This window comes from Vicia villosa, linkage group LG7 (assembly GCF_029867415.1).
Source record: "Vicia villosa cultivar HV-30 ecotype Madison, WI linkage group LG7, Vvil1.0, whole genome shotgun sequence".
Classification (NCBI taxonomy): Eukaryota; Viridiplantae; Streptophyta; class Magnoliopsida; order Fabales; family Fabaceae; genus Vicia; species Vicia villosa.
Genome location: NC_081186.1, coordinates 87310866 through 87327597, shown reverse-complemented (window position 1 = coordinate 87327597; position 16732 = coordinate 87310866). Strand labels below are relative to the sequence as shown.

At 33.1% G+C, this 16732-nt stretch overlaps 1 protein-coding gene across 2 annotated transcripts; it reads right to left on the bottom strand.

Annotated features, from left to right (window-relative positions):
* Positions 1-1878: 1878 nt before the first annotated feature.
* Positions 1879-5809, bottom strand: LOC131621107 (receptor-like protein EIX1). 2 transcript variants are annotated; one of them, XM_058892323.1, is made up of 3 exons: positions 5438-5809; positions 2415-5161; positions 1879-2176 (listed from the first exon to the last, which is right to left on the bottom strand). In XM_058892323.1, the coding sequence occupies exons 1-3, from the start codon at positions 5709-5711 to the stop codon at positions 2162-2164; spliced, it is 3036 nt and encodes a 1011-aa protein (XP_058748306.1). In that variant the 5' UTR covers positions 5712-5809; the 3' UTR covers positions 1879-2161. The 2 variants fall into 2 exon arrangements, with proteins under 2 accessions (XP_058748306.1, XP_058748305.1); XM_058892322.1 differs by having other exon boundaries at positions 2415-5809.
* Positions 5810-16732: the final 10923 nt, after the last annotated feature.

The following is a 16732-nucleotide window of genomic DNA, read 5'->3' as shown; positions in this document are numbered from 1 at the left end:
AGGTTTTTACCTGCAATTTAACACAAAATGCTGACCTAAATACGTGAAATCTATAGAGTTTAGGTTTTAAATCAAGATTTTAACAACCTTGAGTATAACATGGCAAAAGAGAGCGGAAAAATGAAAATATATCAGTTACATAGATGATAATTTTGCAGATATTTTCTAAATGTGCTCAACACCTAATTGCTTTGATTTTTGTACTGTTTTTTTATCCAATTGTATTTAGTTGTTAGCTCACATATGCCAATTTGAATAAAGTTCTTGTATTTAAAGCTATTTAATGCAAGTTCATGAATGAATTTGAAGTTCATGAATGAAGTTGAAGTATGAGCTGCAGTAACTATATAACTTTCCTGCTGTGAATCCCTCCAAAAGTTATTTCCTTTTTGGGACATTTAGGTGGAAAAAAAGACATATAAAGTCCTACAGTAGGTAGAAATGTTAGGTTTCTATACTATTTTATCTGTGGTGACTATATAGTCTTTTATCTGCAGTGATTCTTTCGGAAAATTGTTTCCTGTTTGAGACACGACAAAAGCCATATTATGAAAGAAAGGCAAGGAAGTGTATTTTAAGAGTGATTCTAAGGAGTCACCCAATTGCAAGTATCAACCATTTAAAGCTGATTTAATGAAGTAAAAATACAAGCCGTTTATTCTTTATCCAATGTTTGAATTCCCTTGATTATGCTACGGTGTTTTTTCATGACCTCAGCCTGTTCTCCTTTCAGAAAGTCTAGAAAGTTCCATACGAAGGCATTGCATAAAAACAACGAGGATAGGGAAATCCATGGAAGAATTATACAATGTGAAGGCGGAAAAGAAAAGTTTCACCTTAAAAACTAGCTCTGCTTGAAGTTTCAGGATGGCCAATTTGTAATACTGGAAAACACAGGTTGCCATGGGACTGGAAGATAAACATACTGGTGTACATAGAAGGTGAATTGACTATTGTTCCTGAGAGGAGTACGCATTTCATGCATTTTGTTGCAGGAGACTTAATCCGGTATCTGAAGTGGTTTGAGGCTGATCTGGCTCAACAGGCCGTATCGAAAACATTATAGTTTTTGAGCCTATTATGATTGCTATTGATGATGGCAGTGGCTTCAGCAAGGTAGGTAGGGACTTACTTAATTTGGCACACAACAAGTTTAGAATTGGATGAGTTTTATATCTCTCATAGTTGTATGTTGTTGCTATTCATTCAATACCAGTAAACTACTTTGAACTTTCGCAGCATTCTGATCTTGTATATACATTAGGAAGTAATGAGGGTACATGTTTAGCAAAAATATATGTAGGTTTGGTTACTGTCAATCATATTTGAGCTTGCCTCAAAACATCTGTTTAGCAAAACATGTTCGAAAATAGCTTCTACCATAAATTGCTTTCGACAGTCAACGATTACTCACTTTGTGCATCAAACTCAGCAGTGTCGGTATCTTATAAAGATGGTTGAGGCTGATCTCTGGTTCAATGGTCCATATCAAAAACGTTAAAAGTTCCGAGCATATGGTGATAGGTATTGATGATGCTGCATGATGGTCATTTAAAGAACGTTTATCAAATAGATATGTTCTGTATCTTTCTTATACTAAATTTTCCACCCTTTACACACATCAAATGGATCTTATTGAACTCAAAAAGGTCAAGTAATAAATGAAAGGGTGTGACGAAAATCACCAAATTCAGTGAGCATAATGCATCGTCCCTATTTGAGTTACCATATATCTGTAAATATTTAATCATACACCACATTTTTTAATTTTTATCAAGCTTATTTCATGTCTTATTCAAGCTTCCATAATCCATATTTCATAATAATACCTTACTCTCCATTTTATTCCATAAAAATAGTTATTACAAGAAACACACATAAAAACAATCAAATTTTTTACTCCAATCCAGTATTTGGAAACTTCCAGTTCTACTTATTCTTTAAATAACATTAATACAACTATGTTGGAAAAGTAAAGTAGGACAAAGAGTAGCACCATTACAGTATCTCAATAACTAGATTATAAAACATTTTCAGAATAACAATATCAATCTCACAGCATACATGCTTCACAAACTGAATTGAAACAGAGAACTTTGAACTCCTTTATTTTTGTCTCATCAGCTGCTATCTTTCTTCAACAGAGATGCAAATGCTTCAATTAGACAAACTTTTCCTGTAAAAATTACACAGAGATCAAAGGACGTAACTTAATAAATCATGAATTTTCAATATTCTTTTTTATATTTAAATGTTCTGGCTAAAATGCTTAAAGTCTTCAATCAACCTTAAATTTTGAAAAAAAAATTATGCAGAAAAATATCTTTTATTTTGATGAAACAATTTTATTGTAAGCTCAAACTTCACATATTTAACAAAAATGATACGAACAAAGTGGGAAAGAAAAAGATTACCTGCAAACTTCTGAGCCACCTTTGAAATTTAATTCCTTTCAGCATCATAAACACATACATCGTGTCAACTATGTTGTTCAAGAACAAGACATATTTATGTCTCCAAGTTTTGATGAGAAACAATGATCCCCAAAGTGCTCCATATCCTGTGATAAATCCCAGTGCCACGCTCAAATAAATTGGTTTTTTATCTTCTGGGCTACTTTCTTCATGTGGTTCTGGTTTTGGATGAGCAACCTCTTCATCTCCTGGACATTTCCTGTCAAGCGGTTTCCCACAAAGATCAACATTCCCTTCATAACTTGATGCATCGAAACTCTGTAACTGTGTGCTGATTGGAATTCTTCCAGACAGATTGTTATGAGATAGATTCAACGTAGACAGACGGTCAATTTGAGTCAGAGATTGAGGAATTGGACCAAAGAAATGGTTTTGTGACAAGTCAAGAGAATCAAGTGATGTTAATCTTCCTATCTTTGAAGTGATTTCTCCAGACAAGTTGTTTCTTGATAAATTCAAGGATACCAATCTTATCAAGTTCCCTATTTCTTGTGGAATGTCTCCGGTCAATTGATTGCTTGAAAGATCAATGCTGTTCAAAATGAGTTTATTATTCTTGAACGATCGTTCTGTACCTTTCCACATCAGCACAGCAATCAAATCATAGGATATATAGCCGGAAGTAAACCCGTTTCCATATGAGTAAGGTAAACCTAAGAGTATGGCTCTAGTTGAGGAATCATTTTGAGACATTGCGGAAAAATTCATCAAGCATTTGAAAACTCCTCCTGATAGACTGTTTTCTGAGAGATCCAACAGTTGAATATTTGTTAAGTAACAAAGACTCTGTGGAATACTTCCATTAAACTGATTCCTTCGTAAGCTTAACATTTCCAATTCTTGTCCTAACCAATACGGTATTGGTCCGGAGAAACTATTATCTCCAACATCAAGCATGATCAGTCGTGTGCATTTTTTCAAGGTGACGGGCAACTTCCCAGTGAAGGAATTGTTACGCAATATCAATACTGTAAGTGCATGTAATGATCCCATTGAGGATGGTACTTCACCAGACAAAGTATTGTCACTCAAATCTAGAAATACCAATGATTTCAAATGACTCCAACAATTGTGGAGCTGCTTGGATAGTTTATTCTTTGATATATCCAATAGGTGCAATCTATCGATTGTATTGTTAGAGCATAACAATAAACGAGTATCTGAAAATTTGTTCTCAGACAACCGTAGAAATGCTGCACTTTGCAGAAACAGAGGGATTGAACCTTCAAATTGATTTGAGTCAAGAATTACTTCACAACCTTCAGAAAATCTTATAGGCAAATTTGGAATTGTGCCAAAGAGATTATTGTATGAAATATTCATGAACTTTAAATATTTTGTTTGAGTCCAAAACCATACTGGAACTGCATCTGTAATTTTAGCATTAGAAATGTCTATCTGTTGAAGAAGGTTTTGACTCTGCAACCATTTTGGAAATCTAGGCCCTAACATACATGACCTTAACCCAATGGTATTCAATTGAAAAGCTGGCACCCAATTTTCAGGAAATACGAGAGACAATGAGTTGTCATTCAAGTATAAATCCTTTAACATAGACATGTTTCCAAAATGAGAGTCGGTAATCACACCTTCAAAATTATTAGAATCCAAGTATAGACTCACTAAATGAAAGGGGAATGTTGAATTTTTTAGTATCCTCCCATTTAATAAACCGCTGGATAGGCTCAGAGTTCTTAAAGATGAGAACATTGACATGTCAGGTAGAGTGCCAGACATTTGGTTGATATCCAAGTATAATTCTTGAAGTGAGTCTTTTGTGCACCCAAAAGATAAATTATGAAGTATCACTGAGAGATCTTCACTCAACCTGTTACTTGACAACTCTAGCGATCTTAATGAACATAGGTTACCAAATGATTTTGGAATTCCACCTTCTAGAGAATTTGAGCCAAATCCCAAAGACACCAATGATTTTGGAATTCCATCTGGAATCTTCCCGCTTAACATATTGAATGAAAGGTCGATTGTTACTAGAGATGAGAATATTGAAAAATTAGGCAGTGCTCCAGTAATTTTGTTGTCATGTAAACTCAAATATTGCAGCGAGTATCTTGCACAACCAGACAATTTGTGTAGAATGGTTGAAATGTCTTCATTCAAGTTGCTACGATCAAGATGCAATGATTGTAACGTACATATATGTCTAATAGATTCTGGAACTCCACCTTGTAGTTCATTTTCCGACAAGTCAAGTAGTTTAAGAGGGCTTTTGATGTTGCCAAAATCGTATGAAATAGTGCCATTGAAATTGTTATAACTAAGATCAAGCTCAATTAAGTTGGAGGTGGCATTAAACACCCATTCAAATATTTTGGAAGATGAAAAGGCATTATATGAAAGGTCAAGGATTGCAAGAGAAGTAGAAAAGTTCAACCGTGAATGGGACAGAGAATGGAGGTAAAGATCAGAAATGCCACAAAAAGATAGCTTCAACTCTTGTATTTTAGGTAGCTTAGCAATCATTTGCAGCCAGACATGAGAAGAGTTGAGATTTGATATGCCACTCAAGTCAAGATGGGTTAAAAGAGTGAGATTAGAAAGCCACTGACCTCCAACATGATTGTTCTTATCATCAAATTTGAGTCTGAAATTGTATCCAAGATTAAGCTCCTGCAACTTTGAAAGGCTTCCAAGTTGATGAGGAATGGTTCCAACAAAATCATTTGCTGAAAGATCAAGGTAATGCAAATGAGAGAGATTTCCAAGTTGATGAGGGATTGTACCCTCCAGATCGTTCTGTGAAAGATCAAGATATTGCAAGTTTGAAAGACGACCAAGATCATTTGGAATTCTTCCCCCAGAAAATGAATCTTGGAGGTCAAGGAATCTCAAGTTGGTAAGTGAACCAAATAATTCTGAAAATATACTGTTTGAAAATCGATTCCCACTAATGTTCAAATATTTTAAATGTCTCAACTCCATCAAAGATGCGTTGATCTCACCTGGAAAAAATCCAAACAGAGGATGACTTAGATGAAACATTTCAACATGTCCAGTTTGATTGTTACAACGGATTCCTTCCCATGCACAGCAACCATCACTCTTACTGTCCCATGTAGTCAACAAGGAAGTGTCATCCAACACAAGGCTTGCCTTCAATTGAAGAAGAGCTTGTCTCTCATTCTCTAAGCAACCAACAGCTCCATTCACAAACAAGTTCAACACCACAATAAAGAGTACTGCAACTAACTTGAGAATACTCAATATTATCTTCATGTTTTTCTCAACCAAAGTAATGAAATTCAGCTTGTTGTTATTACTTCTCACATTCAGAAACAAACTACGAATGAAATGAAGAATATAAAAGAATAAGACAAAATGGAAAGACTTGACTATATCAGTATGACTTGGAATACGCGGTGCTTATTTTTCTCATTTTGGTATGTGGTGCCAATTTTTTCTCTTGTGGAAAAAACGCACAACGTTTCAAAATCGATTTTCATATTTAAATAAATTGTTTTGCTAAACTATTTTTATAATATAAGAGTGAAAACTTATGTTAGCATGTGTGAAAATTTGGAAGATTAATCTTAGAAAAAAACTTGTGTTCCGGTTTTACTTTCTAATAAAAAAAATCAATTAGATTTCAGAATTCTTTTCATATATTTAAATTAAACTTTACACAAAATATAAATCAAAATAATTATAATTATTATAATAAAATTTAAATCAACTGCTATGTTCTTTTTGCATTACCATATTTTCTTCACTTCAACATTTTACCAAAGTAACACATTCAAACTTCAATTTAATATAAATATTTTATTATTTAAATTATTCAATTAATACTACTCTAATAGCATCTCTCATGACAATATCTTGTACTTCACAAACCAAAAAATTAATAATCCTTTATTATTTCTCTTTTTTCGTTTACACGGACTCTTAGTGTTATAACGTATGGTATTCAATATCAATATTTTCTTCAGTCACATTTTGAAACATTTTTGGATTTATAATTTGTTATCACTTTTCTTTGGTTTGGTCAAAGTTGGAATTTTGTTGTATTATTAGTAAGTTTTTCTATTTTTGAGTTTGTTTGCTTCCTGCAAGTTGGAGATTCTTGGAATTAGTATTATAAAAATAATTGTATATGACTCTCTAAATCTAATATTTTATACATTAAATTATTTTTATTGATTTAGAAGTGACGTGTCAGGTGGTGTCATAAATGATTTTATCATGTTCTGAATATGTACGATTTGTGCACCAAAAGCAGTTGACTCACTGACTTTATGAACTCCATATAGCCTCTTACTACATGTAGCTTATAGAATTGGTCTTTGATTTGAGAGATGTTGGTTGTGATCCTTTCAATCAATTTAAAACTCTCAGTATATGACTTGGATAATAAAACTCCATTAGAAAATGCTTCCAACTTGTATCTTCATCTAGATCATTGTAGAAAGTATCCAATTGTACAAAAATTGGAAGTCTCAACAGCTCCTTAAATCTTTTTCAAATAACAATTAACAAATAAAGATTCATCTTCTCCTTGTCCAAATGAACTAATTTGGTTTCTCATTTTGACATTTTTTAGCAAGGAAAAAACTACTTGGCTAAAAACCTTTAATCTAAATTATTCCATGTGGCTATGAAATTTGATTATGAAAAATTGAGCCAATTATTAGAACGACCCCTTATAGATTAAGGAAATAATTTGAGCCAAATATGTCATCAATTATCTCAAAGATTTTGAAATTGTTCGCAATTTCAAGGAATTACTTCAAATGTAGATTAGGATCATATGTCGCAACACTTGAGTATTGTCCAATAACTTGTGACACTGGTATTCATGGCATTAGGATAAAAAAATTCATAATCTATGATGTTTCTTACTTGATAATTGGCAATGTTAATGGTATCTTGATTAGCCATGCTCTCTTCTTCCTCTTTTTGTCTGTCTTCAACTTCTATGTCAACTTGTTCAAGTTCTAGAACAGGGCTTCCTAACAAATGATGAGTTTGTTGAGATCTCCTTAATATTAAATGTTCTTTCTGGCTATGGACCTATTTCGTATTCCAGGAAAATCAATATGCACGTGCAGGTTTTTGGATGCAACCTGTCATTTCACTAAAGGATAAAAACATATCAAATAAATTATATCACTATTTTAGATGAAAAATCAAAGGTTAATGACACAGTCTTCGACAACAGCAACAAAGCTTATTGCTTAGTTATACGTGTGTAAATACATAGTCAATCTTGTAGAAAGTGATAAGAAAAAAATTGATCCCACGAGAATTGAATTAAATGTTTTGATAAACAATGATCAGTGCATTTTGATGCACGTTCCTTTATGTTTGTACTTAGGCATTTCTTTGGTTTGCTTTGCTTATTTTTATATTTTATAATGTTTTTCTAATTTAGTTTATTTTTGGTTTAATTTCATTTTCGCACTTTATTTTCAGCATTACCAGTCTGCACTAAAACGGTCATAACTGGAGTTTCGGGAATCCGATTGAGGCGTTCTAATAATCGCCGGAAAGCTAACAGAAAGAGCTACAACTTTCGTGTTGGAGTCAAAGTCAGATTCGGAGTGCATATTTTCCAGAATTTCGTTTGAAGCTGCAGCATTAGTTTTATTTAGTTTTGGATCGTTAGTTTTGGGCCTGAGTTATGTTTGTTTGACCCAGTTGGGTTATGACCCGAATTATTGTCTCTCCCATTTTACCTAGGTCTGGCCGTACTGTTTACATTCACTTTTTACTTTTCACCAAATAATTTTGAAAGCTTTTTACGAATGATGAGGAACTGATCCCCGAAGGCAATTTCTGCTGGTTACGGTTTCCAATACTTTGAGGTTTTTAATCTTTAATCCAATTTCTTTTTCCTTTTGATATTAATCTATATGTCTTGTTTGCTTAATTCGAGTTATATAGAATATTATTGATTTATACCGATTGATTTATGTTCCTTGACTTTTATCATACTTTATCGTTGTTTAATCGTTAAAGTGTGTATGTTAGAATCACGTTTGCTTAATTCGTGATTGTGCTTAATCCGTTTGCTTTATTCGGAAAATAAGAATGAATTCTTATAATGTCAATTTCGCTTGTTAATTGATGTTGTAATCGGTAGGGGAATAGAATCCGTTTAGGGGATTGAAGTTTATTGAACCAATGATAAGTCGGTAACCGAATCAGTAGAATTGTCGTTTTAGCTTATTTACATAATCACTTATTTTAAGTACTTTTTGTTAATCAGAAACCAAACCAACCCCCCCAATTCGATTTCAGTTAGTAATAACTAAGAATCCTTGAGAGACGATATTCGAGTTAATTGTCGCTATCTACAGTTTTATTCAAAACAACTCGTTTTTGATCCGCGCGCGACAGCGGATCAAATTGGCGCCGTTGCCGGGGATTCTTGTCGTTATTAACTGATATTAGAGTCATAGGTTTAGTGTTTGTGTGTTTAGGCCATAGGTTCCTCGCGGTTTCGGCCATAACGCATTTTTGAGTCGAAAAAAGTTTTTTTTTGGAAATTGAGTCTGATCGATAATCAGTTTTTGCCTACTGGAAGTAGAAAAATCGTGCGATTAATACTCCCTTACTCTAGAAGAGTAAGGGAATTCGAGCCAAAATTGCCAAATTCATCGTTTTTCTATTTTTAATGAATTTTTTACTGTTTTCATAGAGTCGAAAAAATCCAAAAAAATTCTCAAAATTCTTATTTCATCTAATTAGATTAAATTTTGTGTTTTTATATTTTTATGAACTTATTTTAATCGTGTTCCTTCATTCTATTTGTTTATGGCTGTTATAGGACATTGTTGGCATTTTCGCATTTGTTGATGCATTGCTTAATTGATTTTGATTCTGAACCTGATTTTGATAATATGGTTGATCAAAGAACACTAAGGCAGCTAGCTGCGCTTGATGTTAATTATAATGGTTTATGTATTGAATATGCTGATGTTGTTGATCCCTTTGAATCGAAATCTGGTTTAATACACTTGTTGCCAAGGTTTAGTGGTCTTGCAGGTGAGGATCCTCATAAGCATCTAAAGGAATTCCAGATTGTTTGTTCTACATTATTGAGACCTAAAGGAATAACAGAAGACCATATCAAGCTGAGAGTCTTCCCGTTCTCACTTCAAGGTGCTGCAAAAGATTGGTTATACTACCTTGAGCCGAACTCTGTTACAAACTGGAATGATCTCAAAAAAGTGTTCTTAGAAAGATTCTTCCCTCCCCAAGTTACCAATTTTGCATCTTCCGGACCTTCACTAGAGGACCTTGTCAAGCAAATGGCTATGAATAATCTCCAGTATCAACAACAAATAGATTCTACTCTTCAGACTTTGCAAACACAGATTGGACAACTTTCCACTCTGATGAATGCCATGCAGCAAGCTCAAGGATCAAACCAACAACCCTTGGAAGAGCATTCTGTTTTTCAAATAGAGTCGCTTTCTGAAAATGTTGATGATACGCGTAATGATTCGTTTGCAGATGATTTTCCATCATTGTCTGGTTTTGATGATGTTTACTCTTGCGAAGTTTGTACTGACACTAATATTTGCTCTGTTTGTGCTGAAATTGAGCTTGCCTTGCAAAATGATACTCTTACTGCAGATGAGGTTGCAAATGAAGTTGTTCATGTAGATGAAGCTCTCGACACCCCGGCTGCCTGGAACAAACCATCCATTGAACAACCACCTTCCCGAGAGCTGAAACCAATTCCTGAAAATCTTAAATATGCTTATTTAGAGATGAATGAAAAACTTCTGGTTATAATTTCTTCTAAACTTTATTTTGATCAAGAAAGTAAGTTTTTGCAGGTTTTGAAGAAGCATAAGAAAGGAATTGGATGGACCTTGGACGACATTCCCGATATTAGCCCGTCCATGATTTTGCATAGGGTCTCAATTGAAGTGGAAGGTGAAACAAAAGTAGTGAGGCGGCCCCTTAATCTTTTGATCTCCGAGGTTGTGGAAAAGAAGATCACATGCCCATTCGAAACTTTTACTTATCGAAGATTCTTCTTTGATCCTGGAATAAAAGGCGAAGGCACTAATATAAATTCCAAGTTCAATGGGAATTACCCAAAGCTACTCCATGAGATCCCCACTCTGGAAGAAGAGAATGTAGAAGATATCTCTTTGGGAAAGACTGCTTATGTGATCAGTTATCCTCCATGACTCCTCGGGTGTGTTCTTTCCTTTCTCTCACTCTTATTTTATATTTATGTTCTTTCATTGAGGACAATGTATGTCTTAAGTGTGGGGGAGAGAATCATTTATTTGTTTTGTTTTCTTTCAATTTTTTTTTTTGTTTTCTTGTTTTGTTTTCAGTTTAAAAAAATATAAAAAAAATATGCATCGTTTTGAAAGTTTTAGGCTATAGACTGATTTGAGTCGAGTTTGCGGAGACTTGGGAAAAATTCACAAGATCGGTATCGTTTTAACACCGTAAGTCTCCTGCATATGCAAATTGATTTGAATTTTTTATTATGTTTTAGCCTTAAATTCTCATTCTCTGACAGCTCTTGAGTAGTTTATTTCAGCAGTCGGCACCATCTCTCACACACTTTACGTAGAGAAGCCGATGAATATAAGTGAGTGTTCCGAAAGAAAAAAAGAAAAAAAAGAAAAAGGGAATGCACCTTCTAAGTTTGGTGACCCTCACCCGGTCACTTAACCCAACGGTTGTGGAACCTTCAAAAGAAAAAGTTTTTCAAAACTCTTTTTTAGTTGGTTCAGCGGTTTCTGGTGCTGAACTTGGTAGGGAGGATTACGGTCCGATCCCCCGCAACTACATCTGAGTAAACAAAAGGTTATGCCACGTAAGTACCGGAACCCCGTGCAAAAGGACCAGAGTCACTAACCGGTCGTCCTGCTATAAGTGTGTGGAGATAACGGGCTTAATGTGATTGCACCTGAATGAAAAAGAGCAAAAAGGATGAGTAAGTTAGGCTATGGTATAATAATATGAATTGGTTTGTGTATTTAGGAGGCTTATGTCTGCATATCTGTGGTTAGTGTTCTTACGATGTCCTTAGTGTGCAAGATTAGTACCTGTCGATGCAAACTTACCCGAAGAAAATTTGTAGCCTAGGATGAGTAACTGTTGATGTATTTGTGCTTTCTTTGTTTTGATTTTATTTTGCTCGGAGTGCAAAAGTTCAAGTGTGGGGGAATTTGATCAGTGCATTTTGATGCACGTTCCTTTATGTTTGTACTTAGGCATTTCTTTGGTTTGCTTTGCTTATTTTTATATTTTATAATGTTTTTCTAATTTAGTTTATTTTTGGTTTAATTTCATTTTCGCACTTTATTTTCAGCATTACCAGTCTGCACTAAAACGGTCATAATTGGAGTTTCGGGAATCCGATTGAGGCGTTCTAATAATCGCCGGAAAGCTAACAGAAAGAGCTACAACTTTCGTGTTGGAGTCAAAGTCAGACTCGGAGTGCATATTTTCCAGAATTTCGTTTGAAACTGCAGCATTAGTTTTATTTAGTTTTGGATCGTTAGTTTTGGGCCTGGGTTATGTTTGTTTGACCCAGTTGGGTTATGACCCGAATTATTGTCTCTCCCATTTTACCTAGGTCTGGCCGTACTGTTTACATTCACTTTTTACTTTTCACCAAATAATTTTGAAAGCTTTTTACGAATGATGAGGAACTGATCCCCGAAGGCAATTTCTGCTGGTTACGGTTTCCAATACTTTGAGGTTTTTAATCTTTAATCCAATTTCTTTTTCCTTTTGATATTAATCTATATGTCTTGTTTGCTTAATTCGAGTTATATAGAATATTATTGATTTATACCGATTGATTTATGTTCCTTGACTTTTATCATACTTTATCGTTGCTTAATCGTTAAAGTGTGTATGTTAGAATCACGTTTGCTTAATTCGTGATTGTGCTTAATCCGTTTGCTTTATTCGGAAAATAGGAATGAATTCTTATAATGTCAATTTCGCTTGTTAATTGATGTTGTAATCGGTAGGGGAATAGAATCCGTTTAGGGGATTGAAGTTTATTGAACCAATGATAAGTCGGTAACCGAATCAGTAGAATTGTCGTTTTAGCTTATTTACATAATCACTTATTTTAAGTACTTTTTGTTAATCAGAAATCAAACCAACCCCCCCAATTCGATTTCAGTTAGTAATAACTAAGAATCCTTGAGAGACGATATTCGAGTTAATTGTCGCTATCTACAGTTTTATTCAAAACAACTCGTTTTTGATCCGCGCGCGACAGTGGATCAAAGGTTAATGACACAGTCTTCGACAACAGCAACAAAGCTTATTGCTTAGTTATACGTGTGTAAATACATAGTCAATCTTGTAGAAAGTGATAAGAAAAAAATTGATCCCACGAGAATTGAATTAAATGTTTTGATAAACAATCCTAAACCTGGTAAAATAATGCATGAGATATGCTAACAAATAATTATGTATGTCACGTGGTTGAAATTTTATAATCACTGAGAGATATCAAAGGGTGAAAATAGAGTATGAGAATATGTCGGACAATGAACCATTTCATGAATTCATCCAATGTTTTTGTATATGACATGCGGTGTCGTGTCCAGTGAGGTCAGAGCTAAATTTGTGATATTTGTTAACAACTTGAAAATATCTAGTAAGTAATTATTGATCTTGTACCAAAGCCACACAATAACACAAGTATACTTCAAATAAAACATGATAAATTTACCTCTATGGTCTTAGTCCTTTATACCTAAAGTGACTAAGTAAGCAATGTATGTCTACTTGCTACTTTACCATACTAGTTCTTAAAATTCATTTATTAAACACTACTATAATCTAACAAACTTGTATCTAACTCTAAGGTGATATAACTCTGAATTACACATATGACATTAAATCACAAGAAATAAACATAAAACAACATCACATTCATTCACAATTAAAAGAATATTATTCCATGAAATTTCACATTATTCACAATGCAAGATTTAGCACATAATAAGCGAAGAAGATAAAACAAACTAAGATCCTAATTTACACATTCCTAAACAATGATAATGAAAATGATAAACCTAAGTAATATTACATATGATTGGCAATATTTTATAGATAACATGTTAAGCAAGATGTTCTACCAAGATGTGAAAGACATATTCTATCTATGTGATCAAGACACTTCAATAAGAAACCTGTTAAGCATAACGCCATTCGTTTTGTGAGACATCTTGTCATACTCTAGGTTACTTCTCCCCCAAGATAGTTTGAGTAATTCTCGCGCTTTTAATAATTTTTTTCCTTTTATATAATTAAGAATTTGACTTTTGTGCGCGTTTTAGATTAAAAAAGTTTTACTCAATATTTTTTTAGCAAAATAAAATTTGGGGAATTTTGATTTGTTCAATATTTAATCAATAATGTTTTACAATCAACATTATTGAAGATTGGTTTCTTGTGCTTTTGAGAAGTCTAGCTGCATTCAAACCTAAACCCTAATTGACTTTGAAGTTGGACCATTGTTACTATTTAAAGAGGAATTATACAATGTGAATACCCACTTTGTATTACTAAGTTAGGTGTGTTAGTTTGTTTTAAGTCTTGTGTTTGTTTTTGTGTAATACTTTATTCATGCATATTAATATTAAGTTAAAAGAATATAGTATGTGTGTTATAGTATTGTTCCATCATTCATATACATTTGTAGCTATCAAAGTAGTTGGAAAAGTTTGTGTGTAAAAAATGACAGGGATCTCGGATTCAGGGGGAGCCATGGATCGAAGTATATGGATAGTATTAACAAAAGAGACATTGAATTATGAGATTTCAAATCAAACCAATTTGTATTTCTGACTACTAAGAGTGAACTTCCTTTCATCAGGTTAACACTCTCCAAATGCAGGTGATTTTTACATCGAATTGGTTTACCACAAGTGTTATTTATATTTTCCTTTATTTTGACAAAATGCATTATACTTGCCATACACATTTTTACAACATTATGTCTGACATCTTGTTATCCAGAGAACATAATTTCACTATGAAAGTACTCAAGTATCTTGCAATTTGTCAATTGTAAGTGACCTTTAGTGTTGTGCGTCTAAGCGTTAGATTTATTCATAACTACTTTGGAGAATAAAATGGATATGGGAGCTATAGTTTGTTCTTCTTCTTTGTAGAATCTCTGATTTACAAACTCTCATAACTTTCTAATACATGTTCCATATAGTAAGGCTTTTCATGCTGTAAAAAGCCCTTATTTTTGCTTCTTTGTAACTCTTAAATGATCTATAAACCTTGTCCAAAAATAAAGCATATTATCTTTTATAGAACGTGTACTAGGATAATACAACACACATGAGAGACATCACAGTCTTTTTTTACCTATTTTACACCCTTATCCTTTAATGTGATAGCTCAACTCGTCTTTAATCTTTTGAAATCTTCTAAATTCCAGTGCTAGCTTTAAATATCACAACAATAACCAAGCGCTAGCTTATCATAAGAGAGTTAGTAATAGGTCATCATGTTATGAGATATGGATTGACACATGGCAGAAGATTAAGCTTACAAATTTTTAAGAGTTACATTATTTATTGACAAACAGTGTTGGAATAAAATTGGTTTATACCATATCCCTTAGATTTTGATGATAACAAAGTATTTAAAGATAATTGAGTAGAGTAATATGTATTCAAGTGGGCAGGTATAAAGATTAATATAGTTATTTGAAGTTAAGTATGAAACTGCATAAAATATTCAAAGAGAAGCTCTTAAGAGGGAGATTCTGAAGATCAGACTCTGAAGAATCAACTTTTGATCAAGTCATATTTTGATTATCAGAAATTGAATTATCTAGAATCTGGTCAAGTCATCTTCTGAAGATCAATTCTTCCTCTAAAGAGCCAGAGTCTGAAGGATCAAAAGTTAAGACTCAGACTCTAAAGGACCAGAACTTGAACTCAGACAAAGCTCAAGAACCGATAAATTTCTAACATGTCGCTATTAGACTTTGAGGTTAATTTGTCCTATTCTGGACATGTGAAAACTTAGGAGAACGTTGCAAAAGCCTGAAGATTTACAACTGATAATTACTTTTATAGCAAAGGATTTACAACGACTGATCGTGATGGACGATAAGATTACGGGTAGCAAAGAAAAGTGATATAAGAAAATAAGTTGAAAAGACATTATGAACATACTAAGTTCTTCCCTAATGACACGTTCTATAAACTAGTGTGATCAAAATAAAGGGTGTTAGACGACATAAAAATTAATATGGTGACACCTCCCTCAAGAAAGAAGGTAATCCCTAGAATTAGGCTATAGGAATGAAAAACATCATAATCAAGATACACACTCCCAGAATCCTAAAAACATTCTTCTTTGCTTTATTCATTCATTGACTTGAACGACAAAGTGTTTGTATGTACCACTCCTCATTCTCACTCATCATGAATGGGATCTTTAAAGGTCAAACACTTTTAGACATTTTCATCTCATTAGGCTCATACCTTCCACTGAATTATTTTAGTTTAGAAAATATCATTATCCATTATGAGCTATTCTTAACTTAAAGAAGATAGAGGTAACAATTCAGTGTGACTGAGTGAGAAAAAGAGGTATAGAAAGGGATGGTTCCTCCTTGGGAGTATGATGAACTATTGCAGGTGGCTCTATCCCAACTAACATATAAAATTCTATATACTAAATCCATGGCCACCTTAATACATTAAGAGACATAAGTCAAATTTAAGTTTAAAGCACTTTTATTATAAAAAAAAAAAAACTAAGATACGTCTTATAAGTCAACAATAACTTTTTCTTAAAATACAATATTGCTTTAATATAATCAATTCCAATTAATATTAATTTAATATTTTTTTATTTATACATTTTTAGAGGTCTAAGACGTTTCTAATGACTTTACCCTTAGGCAAGCTTGACGAAGAGTCTGTTTAGTAAAAATAGCGGTTGACTGATAAGCTAGCTAATAACTTATAGTTTATAATTGATGGTTGATGACTGATAGCTTATAGTTTATGGCTGATGGATAACACTGATAGCTGATAAGTTAATTGAAGTGTTTCATAAAATTAACAGTTCAAGTAACTTATACATGTAAAATGACATAAAAGATATTTAATATATAATTATTTTATTTTAAATTAAAATAAAATAAATTGTAAAGAATAAATGTGGGTTTTTACTAAAATAGTATGGATAAAAAAAAAGAAAAAATAATAAGTTATAAGCTATAAGATAAAACGCTATTTAAAATAATGTCTAGAAAT

Bases quoted from the DNA above. Each gene is read 5' to 3' on its own strand.
- LOC131621107 (XM_058892322.1), bottom strand. From the start codon at position 5,711: ATGAAGATAATATTGAGTATTCTCAAGTTAGTTGCAGTACTCTTTATT.